This window comes from Pelodiscus sinensis, chromosome 13, assembly GCF_049634645.1.
Source record: "Pelodiscus sinensis isolate JC-2024 chromosome 13, ASM4963464v1, whole genome shotgun sequence".
NCBI lineage: Eukaryota > Metazoa > Chordata > Testudines > Trionychidae > Pelodiscus > Pelodiscus sinensis.
In genome coordinates this window covers 34,082,852-34,104,871 of record NC_134723.1, presented here as the reverse complement: position 1 = coordinate 34,104,871, position 22,020 = coordinate 34,082,852, and the positions used below count along the sequence as shown (strand labels likewise).

The following is a 22,020-nucleotide window of genomic DNA, read 5'->3' as shown; positions in this document are numbered from 1 at the left end:
GAGTCAGCCCCGGGGAAGGCGTACGCGGGGGAGGGGGAGTGTCAGCCCTGGAGAAGGGCTTTTCATGCGCCGGGGGGTGGGGGGGGGGGGGGGTCGGCGCCGGGGCAGGCATGTGCTGGTTTCCCTCGGGGGGGGGGGGGAATTCTGGGAGGAGGCAGATGCGGGGGACTCTCTGCCTCCACTGGCACCCCACTCCCCAGCCACAGAACTCTGTCCCCACTCTCCTGTCCCTAGCTACAGAACTGTCCTTATTCCCGTCCCCACTCCCTGAACTCTGTCTACACTGGCACCCTGTCCCCTGCTGCAGACTTGATGACATTCTGAGGTCTCTTCGGGTACGTCTAGACTACATGCCTCTGGCGACAGAGGCATGTAGATTAGACTACCCGGCATAGGAAAATGAAGCACCTATTTAAATAATCACCGCTTCATTTAAATTTACATGGCTTCCGCGCTGAGCCAATCAGCTGTTTGTCGGCTCAGCGCGGTAGTCTGGATGCGCAGGGGTCGACATCAAAGGCATTTGTCGACCTCCCAGGTATGCCTCCTGGGATGAAACATACCTGGGAGGTCGACAAATGCCTTTGATGTCGACCCCCACGCGTCCAGACTACCGCGCTGAGCCGACAAACAGCTGATTGGCTCAGCGTGGCAGCCATGTAAATTTAAATGAAGCGGTGATTATTTAAATCGCCGCTTCATGTAGTCTAGACGTACCCTTCCAGCTCTATGGGTCTATGATTGTATGAATGTGACATCATGTGGGAGAAGAAGCAGGTGACCCTTCAAGAAAGGGAGAGTTTTCAAGCCAGTGTCATTAGTAATAAAAGGAGAAAAAAAGAAAAACAATACAGGGTCTAATCCTGAATGCATAAAGCCAACGGGCTAGCTCCCACTGACTTCAATGGTGCAACATAAAATCATGTATCAGTTGCTTTAAGCAGAGACAATGTAAGTTTAATCTACATAAATTTAGATCTTCTAAAAATATTATAAATCCAAGAGTGACTAAAATTTGTTTTCATAGGTTCTCTTTTCAAATCTCAATTAAGACAGTTTTTTTAAATTTTGATTTCAGAGGCACAGCTACCAAATAAAACAACTCAGATTTATAATAAAATTAAGACCAATGTAGGTGCTGCAGCCCAAAATATGCAAGTGCGTGTCTGTGTATAAAGATTTAAGTTTTTAAAATAACGAATGCTTCCTTGCTACGTGTAAATACTCTAACACTTGCAGCACTAAAAATCTGAAAGCACAATTAACTACATACCAGAGAAATTAATTTCTTGGTCTAAGATGAGAAATTTTAAAAAAGAGCCAATAGGTCAGCACTGATGTAAAAATGGCATGAGATTTTTCACATTTCCCATTTTTAATAAATTCTGACTTTTTGAAAAGACATCTGACAAACTAGAGAACAATGCTATTTTAAAATGGAAAAAGGAATAAAGTGAAGGATTATTGGTCAATCCCTCAGGACTTCCTGCCTAACAGAAGGAAATTTTAGCAGGCAAGAAGATGTGAATAGCGCCAACTGCTTCTGATAGGATAGAGAAGTCCAGATGGAACAGATGGTATTGTAAAAAGGACAAGAGGCAAAGTAGACTGGGCTCACTCCATCTGACAGCATTAGAATCATCTCCAGAGAACACAAACAATGAATGAGGATTAAGGGAGGTGTATTACTCTGATTGAGCACAATGGGAAAATGCCAGTGTGTTCAGACCAATGAGAATAGCCTGACTGGAGAAGCTACTGCCTGCTGTGAAGGTTACACACACTCAAGAGTCCAGTATTGGAAGTTGTATCTAAGTGTCATGCAATACTACCCAAAGTATGGCTAGGAATTTATTTAGGGAAAGGAAAGCAGTGATGACCTGCCATTGTTATAACTTGCTGTACCAGGAAACTCAGACAGCCTGCACACCTACTGAAAAGCAACAGCAACACAATTTACACTGCGTGCCTGACTTAGTAACAATGCTGAGTATGGCTGAATTGTAATATTTGTGGGAGGGGGGAGAGTAGCAGTTGAACTGACCCTTGAACTGTAATGCAACAATATTCTGCACATAGTGATCCCCACAAAAGACTTCCAAAGAGCTTTGGAAGTGTATTCTCCCTTTTTACAAATTGGTAAAAGGAGGTTGGCAGAGAGGGGGGCATTGATTTGCTCCTTACACAACGAGTGGGTGGCGGTATTAGGCATAGAGCCAATCCCTAGTCTCAAGCATTAGGCATTAGTTCATGCTGAAGCTGATATTTTGCACTGCAAATGATTTCAGATAGTTCTGCTTTATTAAGCAGTTTCTCCAAGCCTCCTTCTCCTTGATCCTGCACCACACAGTCCTGTGCCTGTGACATCCTAGACCAGGGCTACTCACCCATGGCCTGTTTGTTTGCGGCCCATGGATGGGAGCCAAAGCAAAAAGTCAGTCCATGTAATGGTCTCCTGTCGATATGCGTTTTAGTAGTTCAATTCCTGTACTGTCATTACTCATTAAAAGTGCTGTCAAATGGGCAGAAATTGGGTAAATATTGCATTTTATTAATAGCAGCAGAACTGTCTTAAATCGGGCCTGTGTGTTGTACAGTCTTGCCTTAAATCTTTGTATTCATGCCTGTCAGTGTGAAAGAAGCTATTTGCATATATATTTGCAAGTATATCCAACCACACTTAAGTTGCGGCCCTTGGCATGTGCTGTGAGTATCATTGTGGCCACCAGGGCTTCCAAAGTTGAGTAGCCCTGTCCTAGACGTTTTAGTGAAAACATGCTGTTTCACGTTCAGCTTCAGCAGAACATCCTGTAGGAACACAGGTACTCCTGATAATTGGCAAGCATGGGCTAGAGAAGCTCATGAAAGGTGAATTAATTTTAGCTTTTAAGATGGAAGTATTTTCAAGGACTGAAAACCTGAAGCCTGCTACACTGAACCCTGCACCAGAACCAAAGCACTGCCAGACAGAAGCTAGTGAGTTTTTCGATGCAGTAACTCACAACCTGCCAAGGGTGCCGCTTCTTTGCCCTACCATAATGAAGGTTTTCAGAGCCAGGACACACTTTTCCATGCTCTGATCTGCAGCAAGCGATCAGAAGGGAAAAAGCCCAATAACTGGGGTTGAGCATTTCCTCTTCAATAAAAAAAAAAAAGATGTCTTTTAAAGCAAAAGCAGGCACTTTGCTAGAGAAGCAGATTACAATGTCTAAACAACACACTACCTGTTAAAGAGATTAGGATTCATATAGGCAATTCCGCATGATAAAAACATTCCCTGTGGAGAGGGGAACAATAGTTCCCTTAGGATTTGTCTGCATGGGGAAGTTTCCCTGCACACTAACCTAGTACAATGACTGTGCTATAGCTATGCTATATAAAGCTCCTAGCTGGCCACTATTCAGGAATAAAAGTCATTTTATCCCAGAACATTTGCTCCACTTCCAATAGAAATTTGTATTAGTGTAATTACAACCAAATAATTTCAGTGTAGCTATGCTGGGAAATCTTCCCACAAAGACAAGCCTTATATGAGCCCACTGTAGGGAGAACCTTTGCAAATTGTGTGGGGTTTTGGTTCTCCTTCATTAGGGAGTTTGAGGACAAAAGAGGAACAAAGTATCATTTCAAAAGAAGTACTTTGCCATTAAGTGACAGGAAGCATCCATTTCATAGCAGATGAAACAATAAAGAAAAAAAACTAAACACAAAAATAATCAGTAGGTTTCCAGGCAACTTAAAAAGACAAAGTGTCCTCTTGGCTCAAAAGTCAAAATTTAAATGCAATGAGGCAAATTCTCCTGTGCACGTGTGGGAGCTACTTATGTGCATGTGAAGGCAGAATTTGACCCCAAATCCAGAAAACTCCATACAATATTTTTCCCTCTCCTCTTTTCAGGAGCACCTTTGTATTCTAAGCAACCTCCTTATTTTGAATCCATTCTGATCAACGCCACAGATGTTCAGTTACTGCAGCTTTACAATGGCCCCTTCAAAGTCACAGCTCACAAGCCTCACTAGGCTGTTATTGAACACCGCGTGCATCTTCTCTACGCACCATAGATTGACTTGTCAGCCTGGGTAATCAGGCAGAAGCCTCTGAATCCACCCAGTTTTGTTGTCAAATCTGTTTCAGACAAGTAAAATGTTCCCTTTGGGAAAAGTGCAATTGAGAATTGTAGTAATCCCATCACCCCAAAGCACTAGACAGAACATGAACCAACCTCAGCCCTGGCATCATACAGCACAATTGCTAATGGTACCTAGAACAGAACCTCTAACACCATGACTCAGTTTAGGCTACGAACATGAATACAGTTTCACTTCTTGGTAAAAAGTATCTAATGAGACAGACACAACTACAACTACACTGCATGCACATAACGAAACGCATAGGCAGGCTTGCAAAAACTGGGGAGAAATACGGCTCATGAAGAAACATGCTTATCTGCTGGAAACGGGCATTTCTTTTTCTTAGAGTGGCCGTGTCACAAGCTATGAGATCAAGCCCCATTCTGGGGCTGTGTCAGTTTCTCATTGCTCCAAGTGCACAAGGAGCAGGTATTTTCATTTTAAAGATTCCCTTCAGGGAAGGAGCCACTCGCGTGAAGTGGAATGACAATCTAACATGACCCTAATCTGCACTGGCCTGTATTGAGAAAGCTCACTGAAGCGCAGGAGCTACCCAATTCTATTATCTCTCTGCATTTCACTAAATAAGGTAGACAGCACGAAGGAAACAGGGGAAGGCACCAAAATATTTATCCAACTAACGCACTGAAAAGGAAGGCAACCGCTACTAATTATCAGGGATTCTGTTCCTGGTCTTCATGGCTTCTAGTACACTGCTCAGTTATTTTTTCCCACTCACTCCCCATTTTTGGCTTTCATCTCAAATCAAAGATCAATTTCAGCAGACAACATCTTAAAATGGCTCTTAATCAGAATTAATCATTACAAGTCACTTCCAAGTTGTTCCTTAACAAAATGCAATCACTTTAAGAGATTCAGGGAGAGCTGACAGAATAATAGGCTTACAATGAATGTGGTATCTATTAAAATATCTAGAGGTTGAACCTATGAAATCCAGGACACTCTGGTCCGACATCATCTGTGGTCCTGTTGCTGGACCAGAGAGCCCTGGCAACCAAGAGTGGGGACTGGATGGGAGTCCACCATCTGCGAGCCCAGGGCTGGGCAGACACAGCTGGCAGCCAGGGGCCCAGCTCAGCTGCAGACAAGCTGGTGGCCAGAAGCCACACTGGACAGGGAGCCGAGCCCAGTGACCAGTGGGAGCCTCGGTGTGGTGCCTAGTGTCTAGGACCTCCCCGGTCTGACAAACTCCTTGGCTCAGAACAGTTAAGGTCCCAAAGGTTCCAGACTAGGGAGGTCCAACCTGTACATAATTTCCTTTTCTCAACAAAGATTACTTGTGATTGAAGTGTTTAAATGTTGCACTTTCATATTCAACTGTCTTAAGGAATGTTATAAACTAGTTGGGTAAGCTTCCCGTTAAAAGAATCATCCCTCCATAAATATTGCATATTGCAGAGATTAGCAAAAAGGAAAAGGGGAAGGAATAAGTTTGTGCGTTTTTAATTAATTAATTAATGGAGATTGCCTATCTCCTAGAACTGGAAGGGACCTTGAAAGGTCATCAAGTCCAGTCTGCGGCCTTCACAGCAGGACCATGTACCATCATCCCTGACAAACTTTCACCCCAAATGGCCTCCACAAGGATTGAACTCACAACCTTGGGTTTAGCAGGCCAATGCTCAAACCACTGAGCTATCCCTCCCCCAAAGTGGCATGAAACTAAGCCTATTATTTCCCTTCTTGTGTTTTTTCATTAAAATTTCATGTCTTGACTACTTTTCTGAAAGGAAAGACTTTCTGGATGAGAAGAACTGAATATGATATTTAAATGAAACCTAACAAATAGAAAGGAGAAAGTTATTTTTTCAGAATGTTTAATAGTTTGATTGTTAACATGAAATTTAAACAAAACACTTATAAGAAAAAACAAATATTTAACAACCATTCAAATAAGACTGAAGAAAGTATATTCTGCCTGTAAGCCAACTGGCTTAGTCCTGGGCCCCAGACCTGTGCTCCGGCCTATAAATAAATAGCAGACCCCTTTAAATTAAATACCTGGCCAGCAGGATGGACCCGGCAAACAAAGACAAACAAATAGTAGTTCAACGACTGGTAAACCCAGGCCCTGGTTCAGGGCGGGACAGCAACACAAATGCAGTCCCACAGTCAGTAAGGCCCAGGCCCTGGTTCAGGAACACAAATGCAGTTCCCTAGGCAAGAGAAGGGAGGGGAAGACTGACTCCTGGTATGTGGAGTGTGTGTGTGGGGGGGGGGGGGAGGGGGAAGATGCGGACCCTCCCTACTCCACCAAGTCCCGGCCCACAGCCCTAGCAGGAACAGCCCTGGCTGCCATTGGGGTCAGCAGGGATCCAGCCTGCAACACACTGACACACGCTAAAGTTCTATAAGCTCAGTCGTCAGCTTCCCCTGGGCCACTTCCTGACACCCCCAGCATCTACCCAGCCCCACACAGACTGCCAGGGTAAAGAAGGTCTCTTCTTCCGAGCAGGGGCCCGGCGATCTGGGCCAGACCTCGGCCTCTGCAAGGTCCTCAGGGCCCTCCTAGCTTGGGAGCTCAGGGCAGGCCTCTGCTTCCTCGGGTGGCTGGGGTCTTACTGAGCTTCTGGGCTGGGCTTTTATCCTACCCGCCCTGCCCCTTAGCTTCCAGGGAGATAAAGGAAGCAGGGAACTGGCTTGGCTCATCCGGGATCAGAGAGGGATTCTTTTCCCTCGGGGTCAGTGAGCGGCCACCCCTGCTCACTACACTGCCCTTTGCCAAGCCATTAATGATATTTTCCTAACAAAAAATTAATTAAAAAACTAATTACAAAAGATGAAGCCAAGATAGTACAAGTGTCTAGTCTGCAATGGAATATTTCTATGAGCACTGTTGTTAGTACTTGTAATGAGAATATTAATCTTGATGAACCCCCTTGTTATTCATATTGATTAATGTTTGATGAGTATATATTATAGTTTTGTCCTACTTGCAGGAAAAAAAATAAGCAATAGAAGTCAACCACTTTCCACATATCAAAGAGAATACATAATCTAAAGAGAAGCCTGCAACCTCAGAAACACCACCACACTTCAACAAGCAAGAAGGAAAGAGGAGTCAAGTAGTAACAGCAAAATAAGAGTACCATCTTTGGGAACGCATGCAGGGGAATTACCTAACAGCTGAACCCGACAATGACCTCCATTTGTCAATGAAGTTTATCTTCTCACAGGAATTCCGTTGTAAGGGAAAGTTTTCCTCTCAGAAACATTTGGCAGAGCTCGACTCTCACCATTTTGCTCTTCCTGTCTGAATTTCTCATGAACTCCAGAGTGCCACACACTGCATTGCATACATGGATCTTTCGTGGACAGGGAGGGGACGTTTACACTGCAATAAGACTTCCGCAGCTGGCCAGTGTCCACTGACATGGGCCCATAGTGCTCAGGCTGCAAGGCTATGAAGTTGCAGTGTCGACATTCAGGCTCGGCCTAGGGCTGCCTAAATGTCTATCCTGCAGTCGTATAGCCCACTGAGCCCAAGTCGGCTGCAAGTGTCCTACTGCAATGTAGACACATGTGGAGAGAACTTCACAAAACACAAACACCAACTATCAGAGCCAAGACAGGTCATTAGGATTTAAGGGGCAAATTTTGCTCTTATTAAGCATTAGAATCATGTCTTCCTTTGCCCCTGCTTTAGTCTATTGACAGTACCTTGAAGTCAGAGACATGCAAGCACAGTCTATCTGGAATAGCAGCTGTAGGGTAGCAAACATACTTTACCTCTGGAGGCTAGACTTAGATCAGTCAGGAGAAGTATAGTAGTCTTGTTCCACTACTCATTAAGGAATGTTTAGCCATATGGTGACCCCAGTAACTAATTTTGTTTCCACCCTGTGCTACGAAGAGGCCATTTGGCTCCACAATCCCATTTAAGACTATATGGATACATCATATACTATGGTCATAAGATATAAAAATCAGACAGTAACTGCATACGATGACTGAGGTGCCCAGACAGAGCTGTGAAAGGGCAACTTGGACATGCTGAGATGCACAAAGCCTGGTCTAGACACTAACTTAACTTGCCTATAAACACCCAAGTGCACACAAGTACAGAAGAAAAGTGGATAGGGAAAGAATATTTTTGTAGTGTTTTTCTTTGCCTTTTAAGAGTAGCACAATTTTTCTTTAAGTAACTGGCAATCCAGAAAAGGCCTCGTGTCAAATTATTTGACTTCTACAGCTGATTTTTTACTAAAAGTATTGCATTAAAATATGAAAAAAATCCCCACCAAAAATAAAAAAGCTGAGGATCTTAGAAATGACTTCTACAGTTCTTTGCTCAGTAGATTTGCACATTACATGTCTCCATTACTTCAGCTGCAGACTTTTTAGAATGCCAGTAAATCTCATTAAATTACATATTACAAAAAAAATTGCATTTTGAATAAATCAAAGCTACCATATTAATCCAATTACCTAATGTGACTTCTGGCTGCAGAGCAGCCTTGTTCTGCAATAGACTATCCCAAAATGGAAATACTCACCCACACACAGGATGTTGAAACAAAAGCCATGGTTAACTGACTTATTAACCAGCTGGTCAGGCAAACTGTCAAATCCTACATGTCCAGAAAGAGGGACTGTACGGCAGCCTTCACCCTGGAAAGATTTAAAACATTTTTAAAAATTACTTCTAAATACAACATTCTAATCAATAGACACTTTTAAGATTTCCGAAGGGGAATGCGTCACTTCTTCCTTCTGCCAAGCAAGCCAAAAAACCAGATCTGTATATACTGTAAATCTTTGCTTCTTGTCAGTATACTTCCCTCACTGCTTAAAAATGGCTCCAGATAATGCAAACAAAATACCCAATTCCACTTGCACTGCAAAGCTGCTTTGCCACAGAAATATATTCAAGAAACTATGATTAAACAAGTGTGTGTGTGTGTGTGTGTGTGTGTGTGTGTGTGTGTGTGTGTGTGTGTGTGTGTGTGTGTACACAGTTTATTCATAATCATTAAAGCTTTGAGGCGTAGGACTCTCAAGACTTTCCCTATAATGGAAACAACACTCATGCCCTCCCAGGGAAAATAGAAGTTAATTATCAGTAACTGTGGCTATTTTGTAATAAAAATGTCAAAATAACTTTGTTACTTATTCTTTCTAACCATCAAGTTGTAACCTTACCAATCAGACAATGGAAATGCAACATGCTTGTAAAATGTAAATATTTTAACAACTGCTGTCAACAGAACCTAAATGGAGAGCTGCTGAACATGACATTTTCCTGTATTGTTGCACATGCAAACATCTTAGTAACTGATTACAGTTAGTAAAATCCAAATAATGACTATCAGCAATAGGAAACACCCACAGCTGCCATCGTTGCAAGGACCAATAGGAAATAATTCTGCAGGTAGATTTGACTAGGTGACCCAACAGGACTTTTTCCTCTCTCTCTATTCTATACTATACTTCTGGGATTGTTGTGGTCCAAGCTATAGGCAATACTATACATAATTAGTGTTAGTTGGCAGACCATGTAACCTCTTGCATATTTATCACAAGAGGCAACAGACTGTCCAGGAAAATGCCATGAGTTGAAAATGAGTGCTGCAATTCAATTGTGTGGATCTGCAGAGAAGGAAAATTCTAGCTTCTAGATCAGGGGAGGGAAATCTTTATTGGGTTGAGGGCTGCTGACCCACAGAAAAATCAGTTGGGGGTGATAGTCACTCTACCTGCAGTGTGGGATTATTTCCTATTGGTCCTTGCAATGATGGCAGTTGTGTGTGTTTCCTATTGCTGATGGTCATTATTAGGATTTTACTGACTATAATCAGTTACTAAGATGTTTGCATGTGCAACAATACAGGAAAAATCAGGCAAGTGAGAAGCAAAAAAAACCCAAACACATTTACAGTGTCGTTGTGGTCCTCAACTGAGAAGGAGAAAGACATGCCTCACAATCCCCTTGCACACCAGAGCCTGGGAGAGGGGGCTAACCTAGTAGATTTTGTGCGTTTCAGCCCTGCAGGGGGAGGGTTGGAGTGCCAATGCTGGGGGAGAAGCCTTGGGGGCTGGATCCAGGTAAGACGGGGGCCAGATGCAGCCCCTGGGCCTTAAGTTCCCCCCTTCACTGCTCTAGGTACATAGAACCTTGCATCAACAATTACTCCTCAGCAATGCTTTGCTACCCTCCTCCCCCAAACATCTGGCAGCCTGGTTCCAATAGTTAAGATTCTCATATGGTCAAAATGTTCCTACTGAGTCAAACCCAGAAGAGACTTTCAAACAGCAGCAACTGCCAGTCATCCACTGGCTCAGCTAGAAATAATGCTTGGAGATTGGCTGCCCCAAGACTCCATCTTTTCCTGTGTCACAAACAACACTGTTACAAAATAGGGATGTTGACAGGTACCCAGGGACCAGCTCCCCACTCATGGCCTAATTAAATGGGATTTTACATCCCTATGCCAAAACAAACAGCAGCTATGCCAGAACCACCTCAAGAGTGCAGCAGAGGGATTTCAGTAGAGTGAAAAGAAGCAGTCCTTTCTCTGACTTCCGCACCTGCCCATGAAAGAGGGATGTGTGGAGTGGATAAACCTTTGTTTCCAGGCCCCCTCTCTCATGCCAGGTACACAGAGCAGCTCCTCACCACCAGCCTTTTAGAAATATTCACCTAGCTACTTGCCACAGGTCAACTTACGATAAATCTTTCTGGACACAAGCTAGACATCTGCATAAAGGTATTCAAAGTATATGCAAAGGTTCATATTCAGAGTCTGACTCATCCAAAATTCTATTTTGGTGTTAGTCTCATATTTGCACACAAATGTGCTAGGAAGAACAGTTTCTCTTAAGGATGTTAAATTGTGGTTATCTGACTAATTGTGTAGTTGATACAATTTGTACATAATTAGTCAATAAGAACTGCTATGAAGAGCTGCAGCAGGGGTAGCTCCTGGAGCTGGCTCGAGCCGGGATGGAGCTGGGAGGGGGTTCGTTTACATTCCTAGTTTCTCCCTCACAAAGACATTTTTCTCCTTCAAGGCATCTCCCTAAACCAGGTATTCCAATCTCTAGTCCAGAAAATTCACATTTGGCCTTTTAAATTCATCATTAGTTTGTTAGAAGTACAGTGGCCAAAACCAGTGTGCAAGAGTGCATAAATGTCACTTTTTAGCCTCTCGGATTTCTCTCTTTACATATTGAAAATCCTTTTAAAAAAAGATCATAAAGTGTGTTTTTTTCTTTCATTGAACTACACATTTTAGAATAGGGAAAATGTTCTCTAGAAATGCATTAGGAATAGACTGCAACATGGATGCTATTGTTTTTTATCTGAAGCTCCACATAAACTCAAGCCATTAGCCATATTTACAGTCTTGTTATGTGTAAATATGTTAGCCCAGCCATATTTTGTGTGTGCGTCTGCTTCCTCCTGCCAACATGTTCACCAAATATGGCACTTGATGAATTCCAAAGCACCTTGCCTTGAAATCACATGTTTATGAGATGAATGCATTCTAGTCACCCAAGAAATGTTAGTTTATCTCAAGCGACTTCTGAGTATGCAGCTCTGCATTCTAATAATTCAAAAAGGAGTAAGAATTAGATAATATTGTACACAGGAGGTGAATCAGGTTGCAATAAAGTCTTCACAAGCACAAATTTAAACAAGCTAAGATAAAAACCAACGGAACACTGTCTGGCACAGTTTTGTCTCTGATAAACAATCACCACTATCTTAATACCCTACTGGAAACAACCCATTGATGAGCACTAACAAAAGCAACAGATAAGGAATCACAAATAAGATTCTAAATTAGAGACAGAGACATATGAAGTGTTGTCAGTACTAAGTCTTAAATCTTCAGTATGGAAATATTACCTAAAACACTAAAACTTTAAGAATTCAATCCAAATTGCTGCAGGAAATGTGGGTGGAAGTATATGCACTCATTCAGAACACATTCTCTCTCTTCATCTCTAAATATACATGTGATACAGATGGAACAAAAAAAATTACCCATAAAAACAAGAGGCAAGCTATATTTCACAAGGTAGAACTCTATCTACAATTCACTTCCTGTTCACTCTTCTCTAGTCACCTGTGGTTTGAAAATACTGTTAGACCACACTGCACATCCGTTCTAGACATAGCAGCAAATACGGTGCAAATAACTGATTTTTAATCTTAGTATGCTAACCTTCACATTAAAACACAAAGACTACATAAAAAAAAACTTGATATATCAAGCTGTTATACACTGTTAAGTACTGAGTGTCGTAAAGATAAACAGCCCTGAAGAATGGAAATTAAGAGTCATAAAATGAAGCCCATCACTATGAAGTATAGTAGAGCCCTACACACCTAAAAAAATGCCACTAATTCTCATTGACACTTCAGTCTAGAAGTTGAGAGATAAGAAGCAGTGAAATTCATTGCAAAGTAAATGGTTTAGACTCAGGCTGCTTGAGGCATACCAGATCATCAGCAATGAGAAAAATCTGTGGGGAGAGGACACTCTTGGGCCAAAAACGTTCTGCCTGCTGGTAGCCTACTTATGCACATGGCATGTTTTCAGGACCAGGGCCTCAACATGCAAAACGTCACCTACTCAGAATGTTGCTACATGTAATGTCTATGTCAGAAACAACATACTGAGTGTTTCAGTGCAGATATGAATTAAATTTTGCTCTGAAGGAAAGCAGTTCAGTCTGTGCTGTATTTGTTTGGATGTGCACAAGAACCTCTGCCGTGAACTGCCCTTAATAAGATTTTACATATGGGATGTAAAACCTGGGATACACATTTTCTAGCATTGCTCAGCAAAGAAATCCAGGAATTTGTACACACAAGAGCTTATCTAGGTTAAGGCCATTATCTGACTGTTTCTTCTAACAAGATTGTCCTTTGATAATGGTGTCTAGTGGGGATGTAAAATCCTAGTTAATCAGTTAATGTTTAACTGGATAACTGACTAAGCAGGATCTGGGCTGGATCCCCAGTCCACAGGGCCCCTGTCCCCTATCCCATACTGGAGCTGACCAGGCCCTGCCAGTGGGGTGCCTAGACTGTCCATGGACAGAGACCCCCTGAGACGCTGGAACAAACCCCAGCCCAAGAAAGGTTGGAGCTGCTCTAGCCCCCATCAGTTACCAGTTAACCTGAACTGGTAAAAATCAAAAGCTTCAGAGGGGTAACTGAGTTAGTAACAGGAAAAACTTAAACAACAAATAGTCTGGTAGCACCTTAAAGACTAACAAAACATGTTGATGGTATCATGAGCTTTCGTGGGCACAACCCACTTCTTCAGTGACAGGAATGCTGGAAGTCCAGATCCAAGAATAAATAAGGGAAGGGGGTTGGGAGATAGAGAGAAAAAAAGGGGAGGGTATGGATCACATAGATCACATTAATGGATGTGCAGTTAAATGAGCCTCTGATTTGGCAGTTGATGTGGTTGGGTCCAGTGATGAAATGGTTGGTAGATGTGTGGGCAGAGATGGCACCAGGGCTGATTGCAGGTGAATTCCTGGATGATCATGATGGAGGTGTGTTGTGTGGTTACCGGAAATAATTTGTTTGAGGTTGGGGGTTGTCTGTAAGCGAGAACTGGCCTTTCCCCCAAGGCCTCTGAGAACAATGGGTCATTTTCCAGGATAGGTTGTAGATAGTTGATAATGCGTTTTCTTCCTCCCCTCCTTCCCTTATTTATTCTTCGATCTGGACTTTCTACACTCCTGTCATCTGAAGTAGTGGGTTGTGCCTACAAAAGCTCATGATACCATTTACATGTTTTGTTAGTCTTTAAGGTGCTATTAGATTATTTAAGTTTTTTCTGATAAAAATCACTCATTTACAGTGATCTTACTGGTTAACCTTTCACATCCCTAATGTCTAGTAAGTGTCTCACTTTTAACAAATAAAAAGATTTTCACGTCACCTTAAAGCAAGAATAATATTGGAGCAACTTCATTTTCTGGGTGCAAGACTCTGCATTATGATACTCATGTAACTTAGACCCAGGTTGGCTCTGATGAGAAGACAGCTTAAAATAGCACTTTTACTGACTGCTTCAGACTTGTACAAGTATGTGTTTCTTTTATTTATGCAATGACCAGAAATCCCTGGTGGACAGTGTAACTATATTTCAGATGCCTGCATTACAGTTGTGGAGGAAAAGGGCTTCATGCTTCTTTTTCTTTCCTCGTTATTAGTGGCAGTAGTCAGATTAATTTTTAAACAATGATTTTGAATTCACTAAAACAACAATGGCAATCTCCACTTTAACGTGATTGCACTGATCATTCATTCAACATGTAAGAACAGTGAAGTGCTTCTGGAATTTCAGACTGACTCCTTCATTGCTAGCAATTCTTGATGCCCTTGCCAAAGGTTGCAGAGATGTCAGGCTATTTGGATATTTTCCCAGGAAAAATTCCCCTCAACAAAAAACGGATACGACAACATTCAACACCCCTCCTCCTATTACTTCCAATCTTGTACTATATAAATTATATATGGCAGCTTCCTATGCACATCTAGACTCTGATCCAGCAAGCTGACCCCCAACCCCATAAACCTTTTTCATTCAAGCAGACACACCCACTTCAAATGAAAGCATTAGGCTTCTGCCTAGGATAATCAATTTACAGGATCAGGATCCTATTGTTCAGATTCACAACAATTGAGACCTGCACCCTATTCATTTGCAAAGAAGATATCAGAGGCTCATCTGCATTGCCTTGCTAACATGTCTCAACCATAAGCAGAAAGAACTGCCCTCTAGAGGTAAAGGGTGAATTTATTCTTTGCATCTCAGCAGAGGCTGACAGTAACAGTGATCATTTTTGTGCTGTGGATACATGTTCCCTGCAAAATTGGGATGTAAGTGACTAATCAACTACCCAATAAGCAGAAGCGTATCAGATATAGTCAAGCAGTCACTCGACTAGTAGCTCCTTCCACTTGCTGCCTCTACCAGAGAGGTAGCAATGGGGGGAGAGCAGAAGCTGGTGCTGGAGGGAGCTGACTTAAAAGCTGGTCCCCCCACCCTCAGCACCATCTTCACAGGAAGCAGAGGCATCCCTATTGCTGCACCTCTCTCTCTGAAATGTACAAGAGCCACCCGTGGCTCTTGCACATTTTAACGGGAAAGGCGCAGTGGGATGGTGACTATTTGATTAGTTGATTAATCAAAATTTAACATCCCTACTGCATCAATAGCACATTTATTGCCCAGAGACCACTCAGTAATCAAATGGCAATAATTTTCCGTTAATATTGATTTGGTTGGTGGCAGAGTACAGCATAGAGACAAAAGGTTTTGTATCCTCACAGTGAATCCCTGGTGCAATCCCAGTCCTGCCCTTCTTACACAATTTTAACTGCTTTCAGCAAGAACAGTGCTCTTCTTCTGCACCATGCAATGACCATGCACAACAAAACACTGCCTCAAGTCTAGGCCTAAAACAACACGAGTAATCTATCAGGGTAAAGATGTTTTCAGCTTGTGGCACACACATTTTTTGTCTAAAAAAACAAAATTAAAAAACCTCACACAATGTGAATAGCTGTCTACCTAGCCTTGCAACAGTAGCCAAGCCATATTGCAAATCTCAATGAGTTAGTGATGCATGTCTAATAGTCCTGTACAGCATTTCTTTAAGAGAATGCAATGTTGAATTTATTTTAGAAAGCAAAGAATTACAAGAAGTGTGCCAATGTTTACAGCATGACAATGTGCCAAGGGGGATGTCCAGAAGGAAATAATGTCACCAACTGGCACGGCAATGGCTGCAATCATCAGTTCAACCAAGGTCTGGCCACTGAAAATTTATAGCTTAGAAACCAAACTATGATATTCAACTCAAATGGTATTTCCATCTTAACATTTGGATATGAAAGCTGGAAATCCACCAAAAGTACAGACAAAAGTCTAAATGTCTTCAAAACTAAATGCCATTGAAAAACACTAAGTATTATAAGGAACCAATTTATAACTAATGCAAAGATTCATCATTGTTCCAACAACTCGTTATATCTAGAGTTACCTAGAAAAGGAGATGGAAATATCTGGGACATGTGCTAAGAATGAAGCCAGAGCAGCTGTGCCATGAGCAGCTGGAAGAACATGCAAAAAGAGCTAAATAAAGAACCCATTCCCTCCAACACTGCTCCAAAAGAGAAAACATATGGAGCTCAACAGCACAGGGACATGCAAAGAGCAGCTCAGGATACACAGGGTGGAAGAGCCTTGTTTGCATCAATCATGCAATGGGGGAAAGACTTAAGTCTATTAACAAAGTGAGCTGCTAATAAGCAAAGAACAAAAATGGTGAATTATGCTTCTTTATGGATGGGAAATAATGCCAAGTAAGCAAGGATTCACAGTGATGGAAGCTGCACAAGACTTTCCCATTGATATTGAAAAATGAACAGAAAACTTATTAACATCCCTTATCCTCCACTTATAAAAGTAAGTTCTTACTGCAGTCTGACAGATTTGGCATTAGTCACTTTTCTGAGAGACATTTGGATTCAAGATGAGATAAATGCAACACCTCATCAACACTGGGTGAGTTAGGGACAGTGCAACTATGCAAAAATCCAAAGTTTTTAGTCATAAACCCACCTTATTTTTAAATAACCACAGGATCAATCAAGGATATTCCTTGTTTGTAAAACGATGCTAATTTTCTATTCCAATACCCCGCTATGGCAAGATGATCTCCATGTCTAGTGTTTTGCAACCTGTGCAATCAAGCCTCTCATCCAGGACTGACAGACTTAGGGCTAGTGGGGCTTGTGCTAGAGCTCTAAGAACAGCTGTGAGGATATTATTTTAAAGGTACAGGTTAAGCTCTGAGGGCCCAAGATACAACAACACAGCACTGGATACAGAACTAGCACGACTCCCATTAGCCCAAGTCAGTCCACCCAGGCTGTGGGATGGGCTCCTGGGGCCTCAAAATGCTGGACATACCCTGAAGGGGTACTAGTTGCACCACTCCTAGAATCATGCATATAACTCCCCCCGTTGCCAGCACAGGATGGGTTTACTAGAAACCCTTCCCCACTTCCATCAATCTATCTATCGCATGCACTCAGAGCATCTTCCAGTATCTTATGCAAGGACACACGCCCTGGCAAACCACGGGCTGTGCTGTTAGCGTTTCTGCAGAAGGGAGGAAGTGAAGCACGGAGACTGGCCCCCCGGTCACAGGAAAGTCGAATCGAACCACGCGCTCTCAAGCACCCGGGCGACCCCCTCTAACCGCCCCCACCCCTGGCCCGACCCTCTGGTCCGGCTCAAGAGTCCCTTTGGCTTTCCCGGGGGCGCGGGAAGTTGCGGACGAGCTGCACGCGCCGCACAGCCCTGCGGCCACCGAAACTCTCCCCTGCCGTCGGGGGCCACACTTGGCTCCCTCTGCGATGGCGAGCTGGGACCTCGAAGCGGGGGGGGGGGCAGGGGAGAGAAGGGGGACAATGAGCGGTAGCATCGCCAGGAAAAGGGGGGGGGGATCTGGGATCCCGCGGGGGGCGGAGGACAACTGGAATCCTGCGGGGGGGGGGACACAACTGGAATCTCTGGGTAGCAGGGAGGGATATGGGGAGAAGGGGGAGAATCACAGGTACCCGGCGCTGGCCGAGCTCGCCTCCAAACTCTGCCTCTGGCGCAGCAGGGGCGCGGAGCCAGCTGCACATTCCCAGCCCCCACCCATCTCCCCAGGCGGGCTTAGCGGAGGGGCCTCGCCCCGAACCCACCGCCCGGGGGGGGGGGGCGGCGCGAGCCCGGGCTCGGGGCAGCCATTCATTCGGCGCCGCCCCAGCATCGCTCCCCGGGCGTGCAGCTCCCTGCAGCCCCGGGCGCCGCCCGCCATCCCCAGCCCCGCGCCGCCGGCAGCCCCCGCCCGGCCCCGCGCTCACCACCTGCCGCGCGATCTCGGTCGCCGCCATGGCCCCGCCGCCAGGAGCCGCACAGGAAACTCCCCCTCGCGCGGCCGGGAGCCTGAGCTACACCGGGACGTGCCCACTGCAACGGCCGGGGGGGGGGGGGAGCCGCAGTGCAGCCAGCCACCTACAGAGCCCCGCAGCCCGCCAGCGCGCCCGCGCCTCCCCACGTCGCCGCCCCTCGCGCGGCCACGGGCCGGCCTAGCCCTTGCTCCCTCCTCGCTGCGTCCTCCCCGAAGACGCAGCGGCTGGACCTACCCTCCCCCCCCCGCAAGGAGAATGGTTCGCCCCGGGCCGCGAGCGAGTGCTCGGCTCGGCTACAATGTGTCTGGGCGGCGGAGCCCCCCGCGCGAGCCTGGCAAGGTGCGAGCCCCGCCCCGCGGCTGCCCGCACCTCCCGGCTCCAGCCCGCTCTGCACCCGCCGCGAGGGAGCAGCTCCCCTGCCATGCCAGGCCCTGCACACGCCCCATGTGCCGCATGCCCGCCCTGCTCCCTGGCCGGGATGCCTTCCTCCTTCACCTGCCCCGAGGTCTATTTTAAACCCTCCTTCACCTGCCCCGAGGGGCGGCAGCTGCCGTCCGCTGTCCTGCCAGGCAGCCTCCATCTCGGCACTGCCCTGCTGCTAGGAGCAGCTGCCTCCCTCTCCCTGCCGCGCTGCACCGGGTTCTCCCTCGGTCAGACTCCATGTCAAGCCTCGTTCCCTAATCTCTGCCTCAACTTCATCCTTTCCTCCCCGTATGACAGTTTCTAGGCTGCTGGCACGTGCTGCACTAGTTGTCAGCTCCTTTCGCCAGGCCTCGGTATCAGGCTCCCCATCCCCCTTATTTTGTATTGTTCTTCTCTGAACTCGCCTCAATCTCAGTTTAGCATCATCTGTGACGTCTTCCATGACAGAGAATTCGCTCTAGGCTTCCAGGTTATTAATTAGGAGGTTAAATAAGGCCACCAGCTTATAATGAGTTTCATGGCAGTGGAGCCCCCAGTGGTGCTTGGCTCAGATACAGGGATGCATCCAGTGTTGAATTTTGCCAGGGCTGAGCCCAGTAGCCAAAGGTGCTGGACCTGGGGGTGTGGGAGGTGCTGCTGGCTTGAAGCGGTTTCCATTATATACAGGGTTTCAGGATTGGTTCAGCAGCTGTCAGCACCCTCACTACACAAAATTGTTCAGTACCCTTACCAGTACCTCTAGGCTTGGCAGTTCCTAACCCTGGCATCCCTGGGCTTGCCTCATCATTTATGAAATTTTTAAAAGATGTGCTTGAGCCGCAATGCCACTTTTGTTACAAATTGAGCACTACATGCACCAACATGGAGCTGCTTCCAGGATCCAGCCCAAAGACTGATGGTGACATCAACCTCAGTTGCACTCCATTAAACATCTCCACCAATAAGATACTTTTCTGTTTGGTGTTGTCTTTGGTTTAACGTTTTTTGGTTAGTTTCAGTTCATGTGCTAGTGTTCTTACCCAATCCAATATGAATCATAGTCAGACTCCACAAGAGGTGGTATAAATGTTGTATTCAAGTACACATCTGCTAACGCGGCGAGGAGTCCTGTGGCACCTTATCGACTAACTGAAGTGTTGGTGCATAAGCTTTCGTGGGCAAAAGACCCACTTCATCAGATGCATGTAGTGGAAATTTCCAGAGGCAGGTATACCTCTGGAAATTTCCACTACATGCATCTGACGAAGTGGGTCTTTGCCCACGAAAGCTTATGCTCCAACACTTCAGTTAGTCTATAAGGTGCCACAGGACTCCTCGCCACTTTTGCAGATTCAGACTAACACAGCTACCCCTCTGACACTTGACATCTGCTAAAGGCTCCCATTCTGTGGTAAACTACATTCTGGCAGTTTCCAGGATCTGCGTACAGCTACATTGCAATCAGAGGCCACCAAACATGAGCAGTCTCATTTTGTAATTCAGATTACACCAGTTCTTGCAACACACCTAAAAGGTGAAAGCTTGGATTGATAGAGGTGGCTAGGATTCTTTTCACAGAATCACAGAATACTAGAACTGGATAAGACATCATCAAGTCCAGTCCCCTGTCCTCACAGCAGTACCAATCACAGTCTATATCATCCCTGACAGATGTCTGTCTAACCTGTTCTTAAATATCTCCAGTGATGGAGATCCCACAACCTCCCTAGGCAATTTATTCCATTGTTTAACCACCCTGAAAGTTAGGAAGTTTTTCCTAATGTCCAGCCTAAACCTCCCTTGCTGCAGTTTAAAGCCCATTGCTTCTTGTCCTATCATCAGAAGCCAAGGAGAACAATTTTACTCCTTCCTCCTCCTTCCTCCTCCTCCCTTTTAGATACTTGAAAACTGCTACCATGTCACCTCTCAGTCTTCTCTTTTCAAAACGAAACAAGCTTAATTCCGTCAGCCTTGCCTCATAGCTCATGTTTTCTAGACCTTTAATAATTTTTGTACCTCTTCTCTGGACCTTCTCCAGTTTCTCTATATCTTTCTTGAAATGTGGTGCCCAAAACTGGACACAATACTCCAATTGAGGCCTAATCAGTGCAGAGTTGAGTAGAAGAATGACTTGTCATGTCTTGCTTATGTGACGGGACAGGCCCGCACAGTGCGGAGGCGCCCTCCCAAACGGCACTATACGGCAGGATGCCAGGCGCTAGCCGGCTTTGTATGGGCTGCTCGGCAGCTGCGCAGAGCGCTTTTGTCTTAGGTACGCCAGATGACGTCAGCCGGGCTCCGTGGGGGCGGCAACAGGAGGATGTCCGGACGCAAGAGGCGGGGCCGCCGGGAGACGCTGGGGTCATGGCCCCGGCGCCAGATTTAAAATGGCCCCACGGAGTAGAGACGGGAAGGAGAGGGGGAGCGGAGGTGATCGCCCCCGACGGAGGCCGGCAGCTGAAGGAGCACTCGGTTGACCCATCCCCCAGTCCTCCTGACTGGGCACCGGGCATCGACGGTGAGCGAACTGACTGGGAAGGCCGGGTGCCAAGTGGCGCCGGCACCGGAAGGGAAGGAAGCAGCCCAGGGCAGAGTCTGGATTGACTGCTGGGCTGACGTGTTAAGGGTTCACGCCCCGTCAGCCGGGTCGGGTCAAACTGAACCCGAACCCTTAGGGCCCTGGGCTGGGGCCCGTGAGAGTGGGTGGGCCCGGGCCCCCCTTCCCCTCCCGCCTTGCTAGGGAGAGGGAAACTGAAGGCGAACATGTCTAGGAGGAAACTGAAGGAATTGGTTCACTAGTTAGGGGGAGTGACTCCGGGTAGGACATCGCGAGGCGACCTGGGACGTCACACTTACAACACTCCTGTAAATGCATCCCAGAATCACATTTGCTTTTTTTGCAACACTGTCATACTGCTGACTCATATTTAGCTTGTGGTCCACTATGACCCTTTCTGTAGTGCTCCTTTCTAGACAGTCACTTCGCTTTCTGTATGTGTGAAATGGATTGTTCCCTGTTACGTGGAAAATTCTGCATTTGTCCTTATTAAACTTCATCCCATTTACCTCAGGCCATTTCTCCAGTTTGTCCAGATCATTTTGAATTATGACCCTATCCTCCAGAGCAGTTGCAACCCCTCCTAGCTTCGTATCATCTGCAAACTTAATAAGTGCACTGTCTATGCCATAATCTAAATCACTGATGAAGATATTGACCAGAACTGGTTCCAAAATAGACCCCGTCGAACCCTACTTGTCATACTCTTCCAGCATTACTGTGAACCATTAATAAGTACTCTCTGAGAATGGTTATCCAGGCAGTTATGCACTCACCTTATAGTAGCCCCATCTAAGTTGTATTTGCCTAGTTTATTGATAAGAAGGTCATGCGAGACAGTATCAAATGCCTTACTAAAGTCTAGAAGCACGACCACTGCTTCTCCTTTATCCACAAGACTTGTTATCCTATCAAAGGAAGCTATCAGATTGGTTTGACATGATTTGTTCTTTACAAATCCATG

At 45.3% G+C, this 22,020-nt stretch overlaps 1 protein-coding gene across 5 annotated transcripts in view; it reads right to left on the bottom strand.

Annotated features, from left to right (window-relative positions):
• SEPTIN6 (septin 6) overlaps positions 1–18,207 on the bottom strand; it is a 46,422-nt gene extending 28,215 nt beyond the window's left edge. For 3 of the 5 annotated variants that reach the window (XM_075941006.1, XM_075941002.1, XM_075941005.1), the window contains exons 1-2: positions 18,050–18,207; positions 8,649–8,763 (exon numbers count right to left, since the gene is read on the bottom strand). In XM_075941006.1, coding sequence (XP_075797121.1) covers positions 8,649–8,763; positions 18,050–18,079 — 145 coding nt within the window. In that variant the 5' untranslated portion in view covers positions 18,080–18,207. The remainder of the gene's footprint in view (positions 1–8,648; positions 8,764–18,049) is intronic. The other 2 variants (XM_075941007.1, XM_075941004.1) reach the window with 2 other exon arrangements.
• Positions 18,208–22,020: the final 3,813 nt, after the last annotated feature.